The 20,154-nt window shown below is 38.1% G+C and overlaps 1 protein-coding gene across 1 annotated transcript; it reads right to left on the bottom strand.

Annotated features, from left to right (window-relative positions):
- Nucleotides 1–4,887: 4,887 nt before the first annotated feature.
- wdr47b (WD repeat domain 47b) lies at nucleotides 4,888–18,883 on the bottom strand. The gene is made up of 14 exons (XM_026198076.1): nucleotides 18,583–18,883; nucleotides 16,838–17,007; nucleotides 16,489–16,572; nucleotides 16,315–16,399; nucleotides 14,321–15,105; nucleotides 12,434–12,539; nucleotides 12,176–12,345; nucleotides 10,716–10,943; nucleotides 10,475–10,636; nucleotides 8,882–9,051; nucleotides 8,441–8,611; nucleotides 8,241–8,372; nucleotides 7,217–7,435; nucleotides 4,888–6,136 (listed from the first exon to the last, which is right to left on the bottom strand). The coding sequence occupies exons 2-14, from the start codon at nucleotides 16,993–16,995 to the stop codon at nucleotides 5,994–5,996; spliced, it is 2,613 nt and encodes an 870-aa protein (XP_026053861.1). The 5' UTR covers nucleotides 16,996–17,007; nucleotides 18,583–18,883; the 3' UTR covers nucleotides 4,888–5,993.
- Between the last annotated feature and the right edge of the window lie 1,271 nt (nucleotides 18,884–20,154).

Genomic DNA, 20,154 nt, shown 5'->3' with positions numbered 1-20,154 from the left:
AGCGCCCGCTGCGGTGCATAACCACCAACCCCGCAGAACGAGGCCAGATGGAAGTCAGCCTCACCCCACAGGGCAAGATGGCTGGCAGCTCAGCACCAACGCCCGAGATGGCCGCTGACACCCTTCTCGACTACTTCGAGATGCTATCAAGGATCCTAGAAGTTCCCAAGACAGTTCACATCATGGCTGCTGAGCCAGCGCCTCAGCACAAGATGGCCATCAACCCAGCGCCACAGCACAAGATGGCTGCTGAGCCAGCGCCTCAGCACAAGATGGCCGCCAGCCCAGTGCCACAGCTCAAGATGGCCGCCAGCTTACAGCCACAGCACAAGATGGCCACCAACCCAGCGCCACAGCACAAGATGGCCGACTCAACGCCTGAGTCGCCAGTACAGGTGCCACCGACTCGCCGTCATAAAGGACGGAGGACGAGGAGACGGGCGTCTACCCTTCCTCAAAGCCTGGAGAGCGTTCCCGAGCGGACTGCTGCCTTCCAGGAGGACGTTCTCGAGCGGGCCGCTGCCGTCCCCGAGGCGGTGCCCGAAGTGGTACCCATTGCTGTTCTGGAGGCCGAGGTGGTGCCCGATGCCAAGGCGGTACCCAATGCTGTTCCAGAGGTCAAGGCGGTGCCCGATTCTGTTCCGGAGGTCGAGGCGAGGCCCGATGCTGTTCTGGAGGCCGAGGCGGTGCCCGATGCTGTTCCGAAGGCCGAAGTGGTGCTCGATACCGAGGCGGTGCCCAATGCTGTTCTGGAGGTCGAGGCGGTGCCCGATGCTGTTCTGGAGGTCGAGGTGGTGCCCGATGCCGAGGCGGTGCCCGAGGTCATTCCCGATGCGGTGCCCGATGCTGTTCTGGAGGCCGAGGCGGTGCCCGATGCCGAGGCGGTGCCCGAGGTCATTCCCGATGCGGTGCCCGATGCTGTTCTGGAGGCCGAGGCGGTGCCCGATGTCGAGGCGGTGGCCGAGGCGGTGCCCGATGTCGAGGCAGTTCCCGAGGCCGTTCCCGATGCGGTGCCCGAGACCGCTCCCGAGGCCGTTACCGAGGCGGTGCCCGAGACCGTTCCAGAGGCCGTTACCGAGGTGGTGCCCGAGACCGTTCCAGAGACAGTGCCTGAAGCCAAGGCACCTCAGGTCTTCACAGACAGTCCAGAGTCTAGTCAGATTCCCGTGGACCCTCCGAAGTCGGGTCGGGTTCCGGCGGACCCTCCGGAGTCGAGTCAGGTGTTTGTGGACCTTCCAGAGCCAGGGCCAGTCACCGATTACCCTCCAGAGCCAAGTCAAGTCACTGGGTGGTCATCTGCTCCCCCCTGGGGGACTCCGACGTTGACCACGAGGACGTGGTGGTCATCTGCTCCGCCCTGGGGGACTTTGACGTTAACCACGAGGACGTGGTGGTCGTCCGCTCCGCCCTGGGGGACTCTGGGGGTGACCACGTGGACGTGGTGGTCTTCCGCTCTGCCCTGGAGGGCTCTGGCTTTGACCACAAGGCCGTGGTGGTCTTCCGCTCTGCCCTGGAAGGGTCTGGCTTTGACCACAAGGCCGTGGTGGTCTTCCACTCCGCCCTGGAGGGCTCTGGCCTTGACCACACGGTTGTAGTGGTCCTCTGCTCTGCCCTGGTGGGCGCCTCAACATGCCCTTTATGGACTTCTGTTTTGTGTATTTGAGTTCTGTTATGTTTCTGTCTGTTCCCCTTAGTTTGTCTGGCCCTCCTTCCCTCCCCCTGAACCTCCTCCAGTCCTCCTCCCTCCTGGTCCTTTTTTGTTCTGTTTGGGGTGTCTGAGGAGCATCTGGTAGCTGCTCCTTAGAGGGGGGGGTTATGTCACAGTGCATCTGGTCTGTGTATCACTGTGTGTCCACTAGAGGTCTCACTTGCCCTTATCGTCACTGTTCATTGTTTTCAGCTGCTTCCACTTTCATCGTTTGTACATGTCTTTAAATACCTGGGTTGTTTCTGTCCTTGTTACGGAGTCCTTGTTTAATGTCTATGCGTTTTACATGTCCGTCAACTCTTGCCCTTGTCTTGTCTTGCCTTGCTCTGTGTCCACGTCTTGTTTATGTTTTGTTTTTGGATATTCTGGTTTTGACCCTGCCTGGACTGTTTACCCCTTGGATTTGCCCTATAATAAACTGCTTACCTGCAATTGGATCTCTCCTTGTTTTCGGTGTCGCCTCATGTAACAGCCAGGAGTGTCGCCTTGGATTTTCTGCACAGTCCAAACTGGCTATACAGTTTTGTTGCAATCCATCGTGTTTCTACAGGGTTCACCTGAATGTGGTAAACAGGAACTTATGGCGCTTTCCAAATGCATGGTATGACTAGGCTTAGCACAGCCTGTTACGGCTCAGTTTGCGCTACCACTGCAGTTTAGTACCCCTTTAGAGTGGGCGGGATTATACTCATGTTGTTTTGGTTGCGCTGCCTCTACTGCTGTGACATCACCGCAAACGTAACACAACAAGCACACAACAAAAACTTTTTCATTCCACGTCACCCCATCAAGCTATTGCTGGATCCGCTCCTCAGCTATCAACGAGAGGGTCATCTATAAGTCCTCAACAGACAAGAAACAACAATTTTTTGGTTGTTAAAAAAAAGGTGTGTTTGTTCAAACAAAAGTAGGTTCTGATCCTTCACTGGCTGTGCTGATTCATATCTACCGGGTCTGGTGTCTTGTGTAGCAATTTCATTACTGACGCAAGTTCAATAGTGACAATTCTCTCTGGCCAATTATTGATCAACAGGTCTTTACGGATACCTAACACGACACATTTTGGTAATGGTATGGCTCTCATGGAACCTCAGCCGAGGTGATACTAAGAAAAGTACCAGGCACTATAATATAGTGGAAAACCACCCAAAAGTAAGCCGTACCGAACCAAACCATACCATGCAACATCATGCAGTGTAAAAGCGTCATTAGAGACCTATGTTCTGCAGCAGGAAGTCTCCTCACTCCTCCTCAAGGGTGTAGCAGTGGAGGTCCCTCCTTCAGATGTGAATCATGGCTTCTTTAGTGGCTATTTACTTGTTCCGAATAAAAGTACTGAGGTCTGTGACTTATTTTACATCTGCAAGGCTGAATTTCTCTCTTTATAAAGGGAAATTAAAAATGTTAACACTGAAAGCTATTCTGTCTCAGGTTCGTGTTTGGGGCATTGGTTCGTCACTGTAGACCTGAAGGATAATGACTTTCATATTCAGGCTGTTCAGCAGCACAGGAAGTTCCTCAGGTTTGCCTTTGGGGGAAAGGCACACTAGTGCAGGGTTCAACCCCTTTAAGTAAAGTTAGTACACAATCATAGCCATAAATGCAATGGTACTAATAATTGGCTTAATTTCTTTCGGTGTTTCTGCCTTGGTTTCCTCTTTTTCGGTTTCGGCCAAGGATTTTCGGTGCATCCCTAGTCTGTAGTCTACTCACTAAAAGCATTTGTTTGCAGCATTCATTCATCAGTCATGAGCTGGACAAACGGGTGATGTGTTTCACCTGTCCCTGTAACATCCAGACAAGAATCAAGTTACCTCTGTAATTTATGTGCTCAATACTACATTTACATGTTGAGGTAGTTGCTGATGTGTTAACTCACTTTTTATTCAACACAAATGCTCCTCAATTTATCAACAATACCAATGGACAATTGGAACAAATAACTTATGTTTAGTTACTTTATGTAGATGTGTTTATATTTACATCCCATTCATCTAATGCAAGCAGTGCTGAAAACACTGAATTCTGCTACATAATAGTGCACATACATCACATGTCTGTTCATGATATAATGTGCTAATATGCTAATCTTTTTGAACGTATTCCTCTTAGATATTAAATAGACTTTGGAGACGTACATGTGCTTACTGGAGCTCCGCTGTTACATGAGAAATATGTTTTAACAGAAAATTCACAAACATATAATATACTAACATTAACCGTTTACACTACAGTAGTTCAACAAATGCAACTTTGTGGTTTGTAATACTCACATTTGTAAGTTGGGCAAGTCGCTGCGTCCAATGACGACATATTGATGACGTACTGATCTCCCGTAGTCTCCTGGGATAGAAAAGTGTCCATTGATGAGCACTTAAAAATATGAGTTGAAGCAGTAAGACAGCTGGGGATTTATCGCATACTCTTTTATGAATACTGAGGTTTAATGACATACTACTTTCTTCACATGCTCTTTTATACTGTAAGTCGACATATTTGAAAACAACTTAAGTGTACGTCCGAATCTCACGAGAATTCGTCCCCAGCCAGGTAATTCTCACCTACTCTTTTATGAATACTCATGATTCAAACAGAATTATTCGCTCACCTAATGCTTTTTGCCTACTACAGTATATAGTAAGGAAGTATGTGGTTTCGGACGCAGCTGAAGTCTTTTCGTCCACACGTGCTTCATGTATCTCTTGAATTCAACAACCACATCATGAAACAACAGTAAGTGTAGTAAGTCATTCGTACATGTTATTTATAATATTGCATGCTATCTTACCCATTACAAACCTCCTTAGCCTAAATATGTCTTTTGGTTTGAGACATTCCAGTTCAATTTCTTGGCTAATGAATGGCCAGCCAATGTTGTTAGTATTCTTCTAGTTGCATTCATTTTCAATTCAAGTTTTACAGGGCTGCCTGCAAAAAAAAACCTGTACAGTCTATGAGGAAAAACACCCAGATTCATAACCTCAAACACGGCTTCCATGCTCTCATATCTATCTATGTGCAGGCATTTTTACGAATTTTCTTCGTTGGAGCAACTTCATGTGGCACTCATCACTATCAAACGGAAAATGCTATATCTGAAATTCAACTTTGACTTCTGAAACAAACGGACAGAAAACAACAAAAAAAGAAATCTATTATAAAACACGTGTAATGGCTGTATATTCATTCTTTATTTTAACATTTAGGACAAGCTTTTTTATTTATTACTTAAAAAAAAAAAAGATGTGTAGTTCTCTCTATATGAAAGATAGTAATGTTGTTTATTATTGTGTGTGTTGTCATACATTGAATAAAGATATATGATTGTTTTTGTTGTCTTCATTATTATAATCTTAAGTTTATATTTCAGAAATTATATTATATGCCAATTTTAATTTATGAAATATAAACACAATACAATACAGTGATAATCAGATTAATTTCAAAATGAAGATGTTTTGATTGTAGAAGAACCAAGTGAAGCGTTCATCAGGCTAAACCCCATAGTTTCAAAACTGTGTTTATTTCCATGTTCAAATAAAGTACTATCACATTCTTTGTACAACGGGTGACTGACAGAGTGCTCTAACGGTCGTCTGCGTCGATACAAAAAGGTGCTCGATTTATGCTCAAAAGTGATGCATATTATGCACATAAATAACCGCATTAGGAAAATGACGATCCAAAATAAAAGCATTCCTAAAAATGCGTGAAACCATATCAACACTGAGGAGGACGACTTTCACCAAACGTTTATCCTCAGTATTTACGGAGCGTTGCTTCATTTATATTTATTTGAATAAAGAAGTGACTCTTCATGCGGCATAAACAGATGCTGAAAGAGTGAGGTCTATAGTGACGTGTGCTATGATCTTAGCATTAAATAAGCTCATATTTACAAGACATTCAGTTCGATAAGTGTAACTACAGTGAACATCACCTCAAGGCACAATTCAGCTCACATGTTCAGGACCGTTTCGTTCACTTGAAATAGCAAAATATAGAAGCAATGCTACGCGTGGCTTTTTTCATGTTTTTAAGTGAACTGCAATAGATTTGACAATAAAGCTGTTTCTTCCAGTAGACATGCAATTCCATGTAGACATGACTAGGACTGAGAAGCTACAGTCATTTCTTTTCTCTTTTTTTTTCTCATGTGAGTGTACTGGAGTAATGTTACAAAGAAATACAAACACACACACACACACACACACACACACACACACACGGTCACACTCTTTCACGCCTTTGTTTTCTGTGCTCTTGTGTTTGTCTTCTGCTGGGGTTAAGGCTGATAGGCCCACAGTGTGACCGTCTTATCAGCTGAGGAGGACAGGAAGGACAGGTCTGTGGTGTGCCAGCGGCACTGGATCACTTTATCAGCGTGTTCAGCCACCACACTCACCGGCAGAGGTTTGGTCAGATCCCCTGCAGGAAAACACAGGACTTTTTACTTCCATAAAGTGACATTAAAACTACAGCGGGATTATAATAATAATATTATTAATAATAATAATGATTATTATTATAACTGTTCTTTTTACCACTGTACAGGCATTAAAAAAAACACTCCCACTGTACTTTTCAAAACCAATAAAAACATGACATTACTGAGGTTCTTATAAATTTGTATTAATATTTAAATTAATGTATTCATTTATTAAATGTGATTTTATTAATTTAAATTATTATAATAATAGTTATTTAATATTTTAATTAATTTTAATATATTAAATAATAATATTGTAAATACTACTACTACTGATAATAATAATAATTAATAATAATAATAATTATTATTATTATTATTACACAACATCTTAAAATAAGCTAATTCTGTCAAATGAACTGAAATTATTTATTGAGCTGTTTTTTTATAAACTTTTATTAAGATTTTAATTATTTATTTTAATTAATTTAGTAAATAATAATCATAATAATAATAAACCAATTAATTGAAATGAAACGGATATATTATATATATATATATATATATATATATATATATATATATATATATATATATATATATATATATATATATATATATATATAAAATACATTGACAAGCCAGAATCTGCAATGTGGCCAAAAAAAAAAACATTTCCCAAACATATACTACTACTGATAATAATAAATAATTCTGTAAAAATAACTGGCATTATTTATTGAGTTGGCTTTTAATATTAAATTTTTAATATAATAATAATAATAATAATAATAATAATAAACCAATTCATTGACATAAAACAGATATTAAATAATATTCACAAGCCATTATCTGCAATGTGGCAAAAGAACAGGCGCATTCATTTTTATTAATTAATAATAACCATTCACTAGCCATGTTATTTTATAATGTGACATTTACTGTAATGTTTAGTGAAAATCTACTTGTACAAGAACTGATTCGATTATGAAAGATGGGCTGTCTATGACGGGGGGCTCGAGAGAGGGTTGAAAAAGAAGAAATAATGAGCACATCATTATTGGTGTGGCACGACTTACCCTGAAGGTCAGTGATCATGACTTTGTTGTCGTAGGAGCCGGTGAGCAGATAGTGGGCTCCAGGAGAGAAGCGCACTGAGCGCACGTCGCTGGTGTGCGGCCGATACGCCTGGACGCTTCGACCTCCTCTGATGTCATAAAGCATGCAGCGACAGTCCTCCAATCCGGTGGCCATGAGCCGCCCACTGGGATCCACTGCCACCGAGGCCACAGCACTTCCTGTCACATGACACAATGATATAAACCACCCAAACCTCTGTACGAAGACAGAATCAATAACAAAAATTTATCTTTATTATTGTTAGTGTTGTTGTTATATGTGTTTATTTATAGATTGTTTTTGCTGTTGCTTGTTGTCACTGAATTGTTTAGTATTAATATTGTTTAATAATTACAATAATTATTATTGTTATTCATATTAGTAATTAAGATTATTATTATTATTGTTTTATTTTTGCATTGCTTGTCAATTAATTAATTTGTATTTAATAGTATGAATAACAAAATATTTTATTATTATTACTATTATTGTTTGTTATTAATTTTTTAATAATTATATATATATATATATATATATATATATATATATATATATATTATAATCTTAATTATAATAATTGATATTATTTACACATCTTTTAATTTTTAATTATTACTATCACTGAAATTGGTTCTAAATATGAATATTCTGTAATATTCAAATTAATACTATTGTACTGATTATAATTGTTTTTGTTATTTTTTGTATTTGTACATTGGTCATTGTCATTTAATTGGTTTTGAGTTTTAAAATTGGGTTTTATAAAACAATTCTAATTTGTTTTTTATTTTTTTATCAAATAATACTGTTTTATCAATATTATTAACCATAACCATAAATTTAAATTTCAATGAATATTTATAAAATAATCTGAATGATTCATTCAAAAATCACTCTCAAGAAATCTTTATCCCACTAATCACAAACGTGAGAATCCTGATGTTTTAAATAAAGGCTTGTAAAGGAGCGGGGAAAAAAACAGACCTGTTCCATGCAGGGCCGTCCCGACCACCTTCACACAGCTGGGCACACGCAGGTCCCAAAACCTCACCGTCTTATCCTGAGAGCCGGAGGCGATCATCCACCCGCCCCACGTGTACAGAGACAGGATGTGTCCTGCAACGGCATGTCAGATCATTCAGCACAACATGACATCCTGTTCATACGTGTGTGTGTGTGTGTACCTGTGTGTCCACTGAGAGCGTGCAGCCCCTGTCCTCTCTGGCAGTCAGTGGTGTAGATGTTACAGTCTCCAGCCCCAGCGCTGATCAGGATCGCCCCTCCGCTCTCGGGACCCTCCATAAACGCCAGGTCTCTGATGGTGCCGTCATGCATGCTGAACTCTAGATCAGGACCTGCAGTCCACACACACACACACACACACTTCAATTGATCGCTCTATTGATCAAAGAATCCTGAAAAGCAATGTTTAATTTAGTAAAATGTATACTTTTTATTACTGGATAATAATAAGCAATGTTTCTTGAGCAGCAAATCAGCATATTAAAATTATTTCTGAAGGATTATGTGACACTTCCGAAAATTCAGCCTTTCGTCACTGGAATAAATGACATTAGAAAATATTCTAGATGTACTTGACAGACATTATTTGAAAGGCATGTTACCTGTGGCGTTGCAGGTGTCCGCATTGAACGGAAGAACTTTGACGTACTTGTCATTGGAGCCGGTGGCGAGAAGCTGGCCACACGGACTCCAGGCCACGCAGTAAATAGAGCCTTTATGGTGTTTAATACGCTTGAAACAGATCTCAGGCTGTTTTACTGGACCCTGAGCGCTTGACAGGAAGAACAGAGGACGTTAAAAGATATTTTGAAGAATGTTCAAGGTTATGACAATTTTGTATGAAAGCCCGTTTCTGCCATTAAAAAATAATTGTAATAATTGTTACTTGTTATCTTGCAATTCTGACTTTTTTCTTCCAATTGTTGGATATAAAATCACAATTGCGAGTTATAAAGTCAGAATTTTTTTTTTCATTATAAAGTCCATTTCTGGGGAACTGATACTTTATAATCGCAATTGTGTGTTTATATCACGCAATTCTGAAAAAAAAAAGTCAGAACTGTGTGAATGTTGCCTTAAAAAAAAAAAGGAAAAATAAATCCTGTCAATTGATCGCGATTAATCACATCCAAAATAAAAGTTTTTGTTTACATAATGTGTACTGTGTATATTTATTATGTATATATCAGTGCTGGGCAATTAATCGCAGTCTTATGCACAAAACTAATAATGCATTCAAAAGTAGTGCACTGTGGACTTTTTGAATTTAAAAGTGGTCCTACTGCTACATGAACAAAAGTGTTATTACCTTTGGTTTGCAAACACTTTAAACAAATAAAGAGCTTTTTACAGCAAGTGTTCCTTTTACATAATAGCGGTTAAAATATTTATTGTTGCCTAAATCTCAATTTATCTCAACATTAATGTAAATACATTAAATATAAAACTGGCTGTTTGTCACTGCCAGGACATTAACGTTTTTATAGAAAATATTTAATAGTTTGTTATAGAAAAACTAGAGTCCAGAGCTTTCATCATAACATTATAACAAGCACCTTCCTATTAGAGACCTGCACGATCATGGGACACATCTCAGCGCTTCTCTGCTGTCTTCACAATGAAAAACTGCGTTAATGCACGATAAAATAATTGTCGGCGTTAACTTGCCCAGCCTAATATATATACCGTATTTTTCTGACTATAAGTCGCACCAGCCCAAAAATACGTAATGATGAGGAAAAAAAACATATATATATGTATATATTATTTGTACTATTAAATTATATAAATACATTCATGTAAATACATGTACATATTTTCAAAATATTTACTGTGTGAATATGTATTTATATGTACATAATAAATAAGCTGTATACACACAAGTATTATTTAAACAAAAAACGTTTATTCACGATTAATCAATTGACAGCACTATTTTTTATTCAGTGGCAGAATGAGGCTTCCATAGGTTTGGGTCCCGTTGACTGCCACAGTATCTTCTGTTCATACTATGGAAGTCGAATAGAACCCGAAACGGTTTGGTTACCAACAATCCTCAAATATCTTCTTTCATGCTCCACAGAAGGAAGAAACTCATACAGGTTTGGAACAACATGAGGGGGAGTAAATGATGACACACTTGTCTTTTTTGTAGGGTGAATTAGCCCTTTTAAATACTGAGAAGAAGAACGCACCTGGTTTGGAGGGATTGTGGGTAAGTGCAGACGCGCAGTGTTTTGGAGTTGGAGCCGATTGCATAGAGGGTCCCGGACGGGTGGAAGGCGACTGCGCGCACAGCCTGTGTGTCCTCCAACGTCTGAACTGCAACAAATTTGGGTTTCTCATCCTGAAACACACTGTCATGATGCATCAGCATTACAAGCAGCTCACAAACCAGAGTGATTTCATCTTTTAGGGTCAAAGGTTGTGAGAAACCTCTTGTTGACCAGCACTGGAGACTCGTCCAGAGACGGGATGCCTCGGCCTCCTCCCTTCTGAGGGGTGCTGCTGATCACCGCGGTCTTGTTCAGGCCTGAGCCGGTCTCTGGGGTCTGTTTACCAGCTCCGCTCGCTGCCGTACCGTTACACTGCTGGGCCAAAGCCTGGACGTCTTCACCCAGGTCCTCCATTCCCACGTTCAGCTCCTCCAGTTTCTGAATGGACCTACATGAACGATCAAGAAAACTGATGGTGATGTTTATAGAGATCAAGGTACTTAATGCCTTATATAATGCTGATATTGATAAAACTTATGATAGCAAAGCTGTTTTTATAATGTACTTAAATCATATTTATTCTAAAATTAATAATTTAAAACAATAATTAAAAATAATAGTTATTAATAACCGGAACAATTCAAAAATGGTCCTCGCACCATTAGTGCTCGGGCCTTAATAATTACAATAATAATTACTAAAATGCATACAAAAATATAAATTAATATTGTACTATAAATGTATTATTTAAAAATACAAAATAAATATTACACATATGTCAAATATGCTATTAAATTGTATTTAATGAATAATTATTAAAATTAATAAATGGCATAATACACTTACAGTTTAATTATTGCAAAAATAAGTTTACAAAACTGCTGAAAAGCAATGTACAACAAAATGTATATTGTATGTGATATTGTAAATAAATTGCTGATAATCTCAAAATGACCAACTATTATGAGATTAATATGTCTAGCGCTAGTAAAAAATCAAGTATTAATTTATATGATAATATACAGGCAATATATACTATAATATAATAATAATTATAAAATGTATACAAGTTATGCACAAAAAATGCAAATTACTGATCATTTCACAATGGCAAAATATTTTTATATTAAAATGCTTATCGCTAGTAAAAAAATTATATATGATATTACACTGATCATTGTAGGAAATATGTTTAAAATATATCTGAAATATATATTAAATTATCTTTTAATGACATCGAAATAGCATAATTTACATAATTCACACTTTCTATAAATGATATCACATAAATGAGATGTTTATGATTTAATGAGAGCCAGTTGAGAAGTTCACAATAATCGCTGTAAATCAATGAACTAAAAAAAGATGCAAATATAATAGTTTGCAGATAGTCTCAAAACTGGCAAATATTTTCCAGATTAATCTCTATCTCTATATATAAATAATACTACATAGAATAGAACAGAATAGAATAGAATAGAATAGAATAGAATAGAGCACATGCTATTTCTGTTATCCCTGAAATTAATTGCACATCAATAACAAGTGAAACAAACGAGTTAGTTAATGGTAAGCACGTTCCAGTCCAAGAGGCATTTACAGCACTTCCAATCTCATCGTCTTGACATCAGAAGCCACATAATCAATCAGCTGCACATCTGAATGCCTGCTGGATCTGACCTGTTGAGGAACTTCTGTGTGAGACTGTGCTGCGCTGCGTCTGTGGGCTGATCTGGGGGATGAACTCCACCCTCCAGCAGCATCTGATGGTACAGCTGCCTCTGCTGCTGCTTCTGCTCCAGATGCTGCTGCACCCGCAGACGCTGCCGCTGGAACTCCTGGAGCTGCTCCTGCACACACGACACAAGACAAATCACCAGCAATGACCAGTCTGTCATCATTTGCACATGTAATCTAAATCTAACTGGTTTTAATTACCTCTGATTTCTCCGCTGAAGCTGTGGCTCCACCATCTCTGCCAGGAGTCAGTGGAGGACGTGGTGAGTTCGCTCCTCCTGAGCTGTTTATCCACTCGTCTGGAGCTCTGGAGGAACACCAGTCAACACAAATGAGCGGGAAAACATCTTAATATCTGTGGATGCATGGATAGTAAAATCCAGGTTCATGCCACACGCTGATAGTTGGCTGATAAATGGCTAGAATTCAAATTCCATCCTATTTTTTTTTTATACATTGAAAATAAAACATTAAAAACTATGAAAATGAAAACAAGATTGATGAGATTTTTAAAGATTAAAAGATGAACCTTGAATGAGCGTTAGATGATGGCCAAAGTAACCTAAAATGTACAAATAGTGGAAATAAGCAAGAACAATTAAATATGCAATATATATTACCATTTAAAAGACAGTAGCATAGCATAAAAACTAAATCAGGAATATTATCTCTACCTTTTAATAAAAAGTGCACATTAATATTATGGTTTCTATTGCCACTTTTCATTTAGTATTCAACAAAAGTTCTCTGAAATATATTGACTGTCATTGAAGTTTGTTTGGACTTAACTAGTAAAGCTGCCAGGGTTTATTGTGGTGGATCTAAAAGGATTAGAAGTGTTAAGCTTGACCACCATATGTCGCATTTCACCTTCTAACACAGAAACCAGCTCTTAGAAGCTAGATTTGACTACGGTATTTTATACTTTACAATGAATTGTGCAGTTTTGTTTATGACAGATGTTTACCCTTGGTTTTATTGTTGATTAATATAGTTAAACCATGGTAACCACAAATTAACCTTCGGTCTGGCTACACAAACCATATTTTAACCATGGTATTTATAGAAAAAAATGTGGTTATACAAATGGTATTCAATGCGCCAGAAAAAAATTGGTTACTACACTTTTAATATAATAAAACCATGGTTAATTTTCAAAAGGGGATGGGGCGCAAACTCATGGAACACAAAAGAAGAAATTTGGAAGAATTTTTAAACTGTTTTGATTAGAGAGCAACCGATATTGGTTTTTGAGGGCCGATACTGAGATTAGGGAGTTAAAAAAGGCAGATATCGATATATCGGCCGATATTTTTTGTGCATATTATAGTACAGTAGCAGTCAAAATGTTGGACACTTTCCCATTCACATTTTGCAATGATCACTTAAATGTGACATTAGATATGTAATTGAGGCAGGGCATTTAACAATTTAACAATAAATTTACATCTTGCGCACTTTAATGCCCTTTGAATGTAATGTGAACATTCCTTTGCCCGACCGCGAATTAAACCGCCTGTAACTCCTGGATCCCAGGGGCTAGCGATGCGGGGGTGTTCTCAATTGAAATGGGGCTTCGAGACACTCGATTTGGCATTCAAGAGGGTTCCTTGAGCTGAAGGGATCCCCCAAATTTGGCGTGGATTCCCCATGTCATTGCGGAGATATCGCTGTTTAGAGTTTTGATTGTTTTCCATACACTTAAGCTTTAAAGCGTTTAATCCAGGTCACCAGTACCAAACAATGGAGCACGCTCTGCTGGACAAACTACGTAAATACATAATTTACAAGCATTTTACCTGCGTTTATTCTGCCCAAAAATTGTCATATCGGCAGCATATTCACCGATACCGATATATCTGCGACAGGCTCTTATCAGCTGATAAAAATCGGCGAAACGATATATCGGTCGGGCTCTAGTTTTGATTTACACAATGGAAGTCAATGGAGTCCAAAACAACAGCACTGCTCCCCTTTGACTTTTACAGTATTGACAAAAAAAAACTGAGAAAGTGATTTTTAAAATAAAAAAGCATACCCGTTTTTTAAATGTTAAACAAACAGTCATTTTTTGGTGAACTATCCCACCTGTCGGGTGAACCACTGACGTTGCTCTCAATCACATTTTTGCTTCCATTTCCTCCTGAAGGATAACCAAAGTTGGCGAACGACTGCGACATGGCCGCTACTTTCCCGTCACCTTCCGTGCTTTTCTTTTCTCTTCCCACCAAGCCATGGGACAGACCGTCCAGGGCGGGATTGAGAGAGCGGGACATGTAAGTATCCGCCGATTGGGGCCGCCGTAGAGGCGATGCTGGGCAAGGCGAGAGTTTGGTGAGCAGTGGAGTGAGAAGATCTGCGTGACCCGTCCGGGCCGGTTTGACGAGCCGGTCTACGTGTATGCTGAGGGTTTTCTGCTCAAACGCACAAGCAAAGACCGAAGGCGAGAGGTTTTGCAGCCAAGACAACAAACTCAAGTCCAGTTCCTCACAACCGTTCCCACACAGGACATCGACGGCGAGGAGAACCTCCTCCTCATTGATTTCCTCTCCAGTGGCTTTGCTCTGGCAGAACTCAACGCAGCATTCATACAGGATTCCCTTGATGAGGAGCTGGAACAGACGGTCGCCGGTGGCTTTGAATCCGGCTTCGCTCAGTTTGCGGTCGGCGGGGATGAAATCGGCCACCATGGAGCAGGCCTCCTCGAAGCAGTGCACGCGGGCCGTGCTGGGGTTCCAGTCCTTGAATTCGGCGTGGTGGGTGAGGCGCGGGAGCGTTAGGAGCAGGCAGAGTTTGCTGTAGTCTTCTTTGGTTGGGCAGAACTCTTCCAGGGAGTGAAGGGACTTCACCGCGTCTTGCATAGTCAGCTCCAGCTGCAGGTGTGAAAGAGAGCAGTCGTTATGAATAAAACCCTTCTGACACATTCTGAGTTAAGATTCATGAGGTTTTAATGTGAGATTGCCCAAAATATCCCTATCTATCTATCTATCTATCTATCTAAGTATTAAATTATATTTAAATAGATTTTATTTCATAGATTAATTTTCAAGATTTATTCTAAGAACTAAAGGCCATTTAATGGTATAAAATAATATTATACATTAAACTTCCATTTTGCTAAAGAATTATGTAATTTATTTATGTATCATTTACTTATTTATCATGGTACACATAACAAACATAACCATAACTTACAATTACACTTTTTACATTTTGCATAAATAACGAGCAATTATCATTTTAACAAAAACAATTCATTTATTTGCTGGTTTGTATACCATTTTTATTCATCAAAACTATTTATTATTGAAATGTATTATTATTATTATTATTATTAAGTATTAAAGGATATTACATAAAAAAATCTTCCATTTTGCAAAAAAGATAAACATTATTTATTTATTATTCAAGGATATGGTACAAGTAAAAAAAATATATAATAATAATCATAACTTTTTCCTGATCATTTTGCATAAAACACTGGCATAATTTATAAATCATGTACTTATTTGTAAACTTACTATCTATGACATGTTTGTATTAAAGGCTATTTTAAAATAATAATAATAACAATAAAAACTTCTTGCGCATCTTCTTGCACAAAGGATAAACATTATTGATTTATTTATTAGTATTGAAGAATATTGTACAAGAAATAATAATTATTATTCTTATCTACCTACTATCTATCTGTATACATTTTTCATTTATTTTCAAATTATTGCTATTATTATCATCACAACTAATAAAAAAAAAAAAATCTTTCATAGAAAAAGGAATGTTTAATATCAAATAATAATGATAATAAATAAACTTTCAATTTCCGACATTTATTTACTTAAAATGAATTTATAAATCAGTTTCAGTGATAATGATAATAACAGTAATAATTTTTTCAATTAATTAAATAATGAAAGGCTATTTTTTCTAAGTAACACTTATACTGTTAATACAAATATTAATATCATATACAATTAAACTTTCCCAATCCCAAATCCCAATTTTACATAAAAGACAAGTGGGTCTTTTTTAGAATAACATGATGCCATTTTCCACACACACACACACACACACACACTCACATTCTCAGGGTCATCTGCTGCAGATATGGCGTTGTTTACACACAGAGCTTCCAGAAACTTCTGTTTTAGGATGATATATCGAAATCTAAAAGATTAAAAAATGCCAAAAGACTGTGAAACAAGCAACACAAGCCTGAATGCTGAACAGATTCATAACTGTGCGACTGTGCTTACTTCTTTCTGTCAAATTTATCCAGGCACTCCAAAGGCTGGATGAACTGCAAAACTTCCTCCCACTGCCCGTCTAATATAAGTTGCCTTAGAAAAAATTTATTAATAATATAGAACCTGATTCTTCTTTCATAAGTTAAAATGATGCTCCTAAAAGAAATGCAAGTGTGCTTAATACTTCAGCACCTGAAACAGATGTAGGTTTTCCATTTTCACACTTCATTAAGCAGCACTACCATTTATTAAGGATGACAGTTTTTCAAAATACACCACAGTAAATGGCTACTGAAATGGCCACTGCAAGTAAAACTTCATAGTTGTGTAGGATTCAAAGACACAGCTTCCTACTGACCTCAGGAAGAGCATATCATCTGAATAAAGCCCATTAATGATGCCGCTCTCTTTTTCCAGCGCCAGCATACTGATGTGGAGCTTTCTGGAGTTCAGAAAGTCCAGAATCAGCTTGATTATCTCTGCTTCTTTAATGTTTATAATCTCCTCTGCAGTCATGGTGTCAGATTCCTGAAGGGACAGAGGGACAAGGTTATCTGTACGCGCGTTTGTGTGTGTGTGTGTGGTATTGCCTACACTGTGGGAACCAAATATTCCCACAAGGATAGTGCTCCATGGTAACTTAAACGTCTAAATTAAAACCTAAAACCAATAAATAAATATAATTCTGTGGAAGCAAGGCTTAAGAGAAAGAAAATATTATTAACTAAGAATATACGGTCAAAAATTGTATGTATATATATATACATACAATTTTTGACTGTATATTCTTTTACATTTTATATATAAAATATTTTATTATTTTATATATATATTTCTTTTTTTCCATTAATATTGAAATATAGATAGATGGAGGGGGGAAGAGATGCATATTAAATTACATAGAATACATTTATTTAAATATTATGAATAAATAGTTCAATGTATAAAATATAATGTCTAAATAAAATGCATAACACAAACTAAAAAATATATATAAATATTCTGTGAGATTTAAGAAAAACATCATAATTTCGATGGAGCAAAAAATAAATAATACATTCATAATTGCAATGAATATGTTTAAATTAATAAATTAATAATTAATAGGTGAGGGTTAGGATCAAGGGATAGAAAATATGATTAGCTCAAATTATTACACTGAAGAACTGAAACTGAAATTTAAGAAATACATTTCTTTAAACATTGTAAATAATTAATTTGAAGTTTAAACTTTAGGGACAGATTAACTCAGTATATTAAGCAGAGGAAGTAATATATAAATAAATGCAATACATACATTTAGCGCTCTTTTAGGAGTTATGGCTTTTAGTAATTATCCTTAACTCTATTCTAAACATGAATAATAATCATTAGGCAAGCAAACCATTCTTGTTTCTGAGCAACATCATTTAGTAAATCATTACTACAACTACTAATAATAATAATAATAAACATTAGCATCAAATATTGTGAAGCACCATTAATTCATGTCACTGACCTCAAGCCCATGCATTTCAAATGTACCATCATTTGAATAAATCACGTGCCTCAGAGAAAATGAAACCTTCTATAGACTTGATTTATTATGCATACAAACAGTTACATGCAAGTACTGCGACAGCTTGTGCCATGCAGCCCTGTCAGCAAAGAGCAGCATGCATTTCAGTGTGTTTGCACTAGTGCATTGGTTCTCAAACCTCACCATGAAGAACCCCCAGCACTGCACATGTTGTATGTCTCCCTGTCTCTGACACACCCACTTCAGGTCTTGCAGTCTCCACTAATGAGCTGATAATTAGCTGAATCGGGTGTGACAGATGAAGGAGACATACAAAATATACAGGGCTGGGAGTATTCCAGGACAGGTTTGAGAACCACTGCACTATAGTGCAATGGAGACAGCAGCATTGGCAATCAGGCTGCTGATCTGACCAATTTATCTTCTGACCCATTTCTCTGCATGCGACCTCAAATCTTGTCATTTTCGCTGACGTGCACATGTATAAACAGCATGCATGTCCTGTCTGGCCCCAAATGCAACGCAGTGCAGCGTTAACTCTCTGCGTGCTTGGAAGACAAGGTAAAAAAAATCCAGAACCTTACCTAAAATGGAAAGCCTTGGCCAACGCCGAGTTGTTTATTCAGTCTTCTCCTGCGCGGATTAGCTCGAGCTCAGCGTTCAGCCGCCCGAGCGTGAGGTGCGTTTATCCCGACAATAGCTCGGATGTCCCCACCCACCTTCCGTCTGTCTCGCTCTCCGTCAGCGGCAGCAGCAGCGCCGGTTACCGGCGGAGAGACGCGCTGCTCGGGACACACCCACCCAGCGCGCCGCTGCATTGCTGCTCATCTTTACACTGCTAAGGTTCTCTTAAAACATATATATTAGATTGGGGTGTCTAAATTATAATATTATGTGGGTTCAAATAATTATGGTCAGAATAAAATGCACAAAACACAAGAAAATTGACAAATATTTATTTTCCTCATTCAAAAATATTTAACAATCCTTAAAATTATTAAACGTGGGAAACGATAATAAATCGCTGAGTGCATTTAATTTAATTTAATTGTGCTAGAAAGCAGACAACCCTGCTGTTGTGCTGTGTGTCCACTTGATGGCACAATAAAATCACAAAACTGATCCAAAAGCATGTTTTTGATTTCACCGAGAACTCATCGATGAGCTAATCGGTGAATGGTTGAGCTGAAGCTCTGGGATTACTTTAAATAGTTCACTTCCGTCTTCAAGATGTTTGTTAAAGAGCGTTTCATCTGGAAAACAGTCTCATAAAATCATTTTTAAATCATAAACATGTTAAGAACATTTTCTGAGTGTCTATGTAACATCTGACAGGAAACGTCTTCGAGGTGTAGGCTATAGGCCGACTGCAGAATGAACAAACACACACACTTACAAAAAAAAAAATAGGGCTTCCAGATATAAACGTACTTTGAAAAGATGTCTTCGTAAACTACTACAACATTGAGTTGTTGTTGTGAGAAGTACACATATAGCTAGCCTATATAAACTATTTTCCAACATAAAATTAACCTAGCAACAAATGTAGCTAAACTAAATCCATCAGAGTTCTTGACTTTTTGGACTCAGCTCAACTGCCATCTAGATTAAAAATGATTAAAACCGTTTCTTTGTTTTTATGGGAAATATACATTTAGAGATAAAGTAAAAACCAACATTGGGTCTCAGACTCGCCAACCTTAAGCGTATGATGTAAACTAAATGCAACCCTTGAACCTTTTTTCTTTTCTTCTTTACATTTTATATATTTTCTAATTTGATGTTTATATGATGGTAAATGTTAAATGCTAGTAGTGAAGTTACACAAATCCGGGATATGTTTATACATTCTCAAATTTGGATAAAGGAAGGAAAATAAATAGAAATCAAAAACAGCTCGTGGAATATTTGACTTCATTAGGTTGACCAGATGTTAACACGAGGTCACCTATTTCTGAAGGCAAAACATCTCCTTCAGTGAAAGGCCTGTTTTATACATTTTATGTCAAATATCCCACAAAGTATTGACTTGGTGTCCAAATTACAGTTCAGCAGTTGATTTTATCTTTGTTAGTCTTCATGCTGTTCATTTTTGTTCAATCTAGGTCACAAAGGAAATGCGTGAACTGATATATTTTTGGGCACCCAAGTGTCCA

The sequence above is a fragment of the Carassius auratus genome, chromosome 22 (assembly GCF_003368295.1).
Source record: "Carassius auratus strain Wakin chromosome 22, ASM336829v1, whole genome shotgun sequence".
Classification (NCBI taxonomy): domain Eukaryota; kingdom Metazoa; phylum Chordata; class Actinopteri; order Cypriniformes; family Cyprinidae; genus Carassius; species Carassius auratus.
The sequence above is the reverse complement of the archived record's forward strand: the minus strand, read 5'-3'. Positions and strand labels throughout refer to the sequence as shown.

Excerpts from the sequence above, each read along its gene's own strand:
- wdr47b (XM_026198076.1), bottom strand. The coding sequence starts at position 16,995 with ATGACTGCAGAGGAGATTATAAACATTAAAGAAGCAGAGATAATCAAG. Across the intron at positions 15,106-16,314 it reads CAGCAGATGACCCTGAGAAT|CTGGAGCTGACTATGCAAGA; the intron begins GTGAGTGTGTGT and ends TCACACCTGCAG. Across the intron at positions 8,373-8,440 it reads CGCTCTCAGTGGACACACAG|GACACATCCTGTCTCTGTAC; the intron begins GTACACACACAC and ends ATGCCGTTGCAG.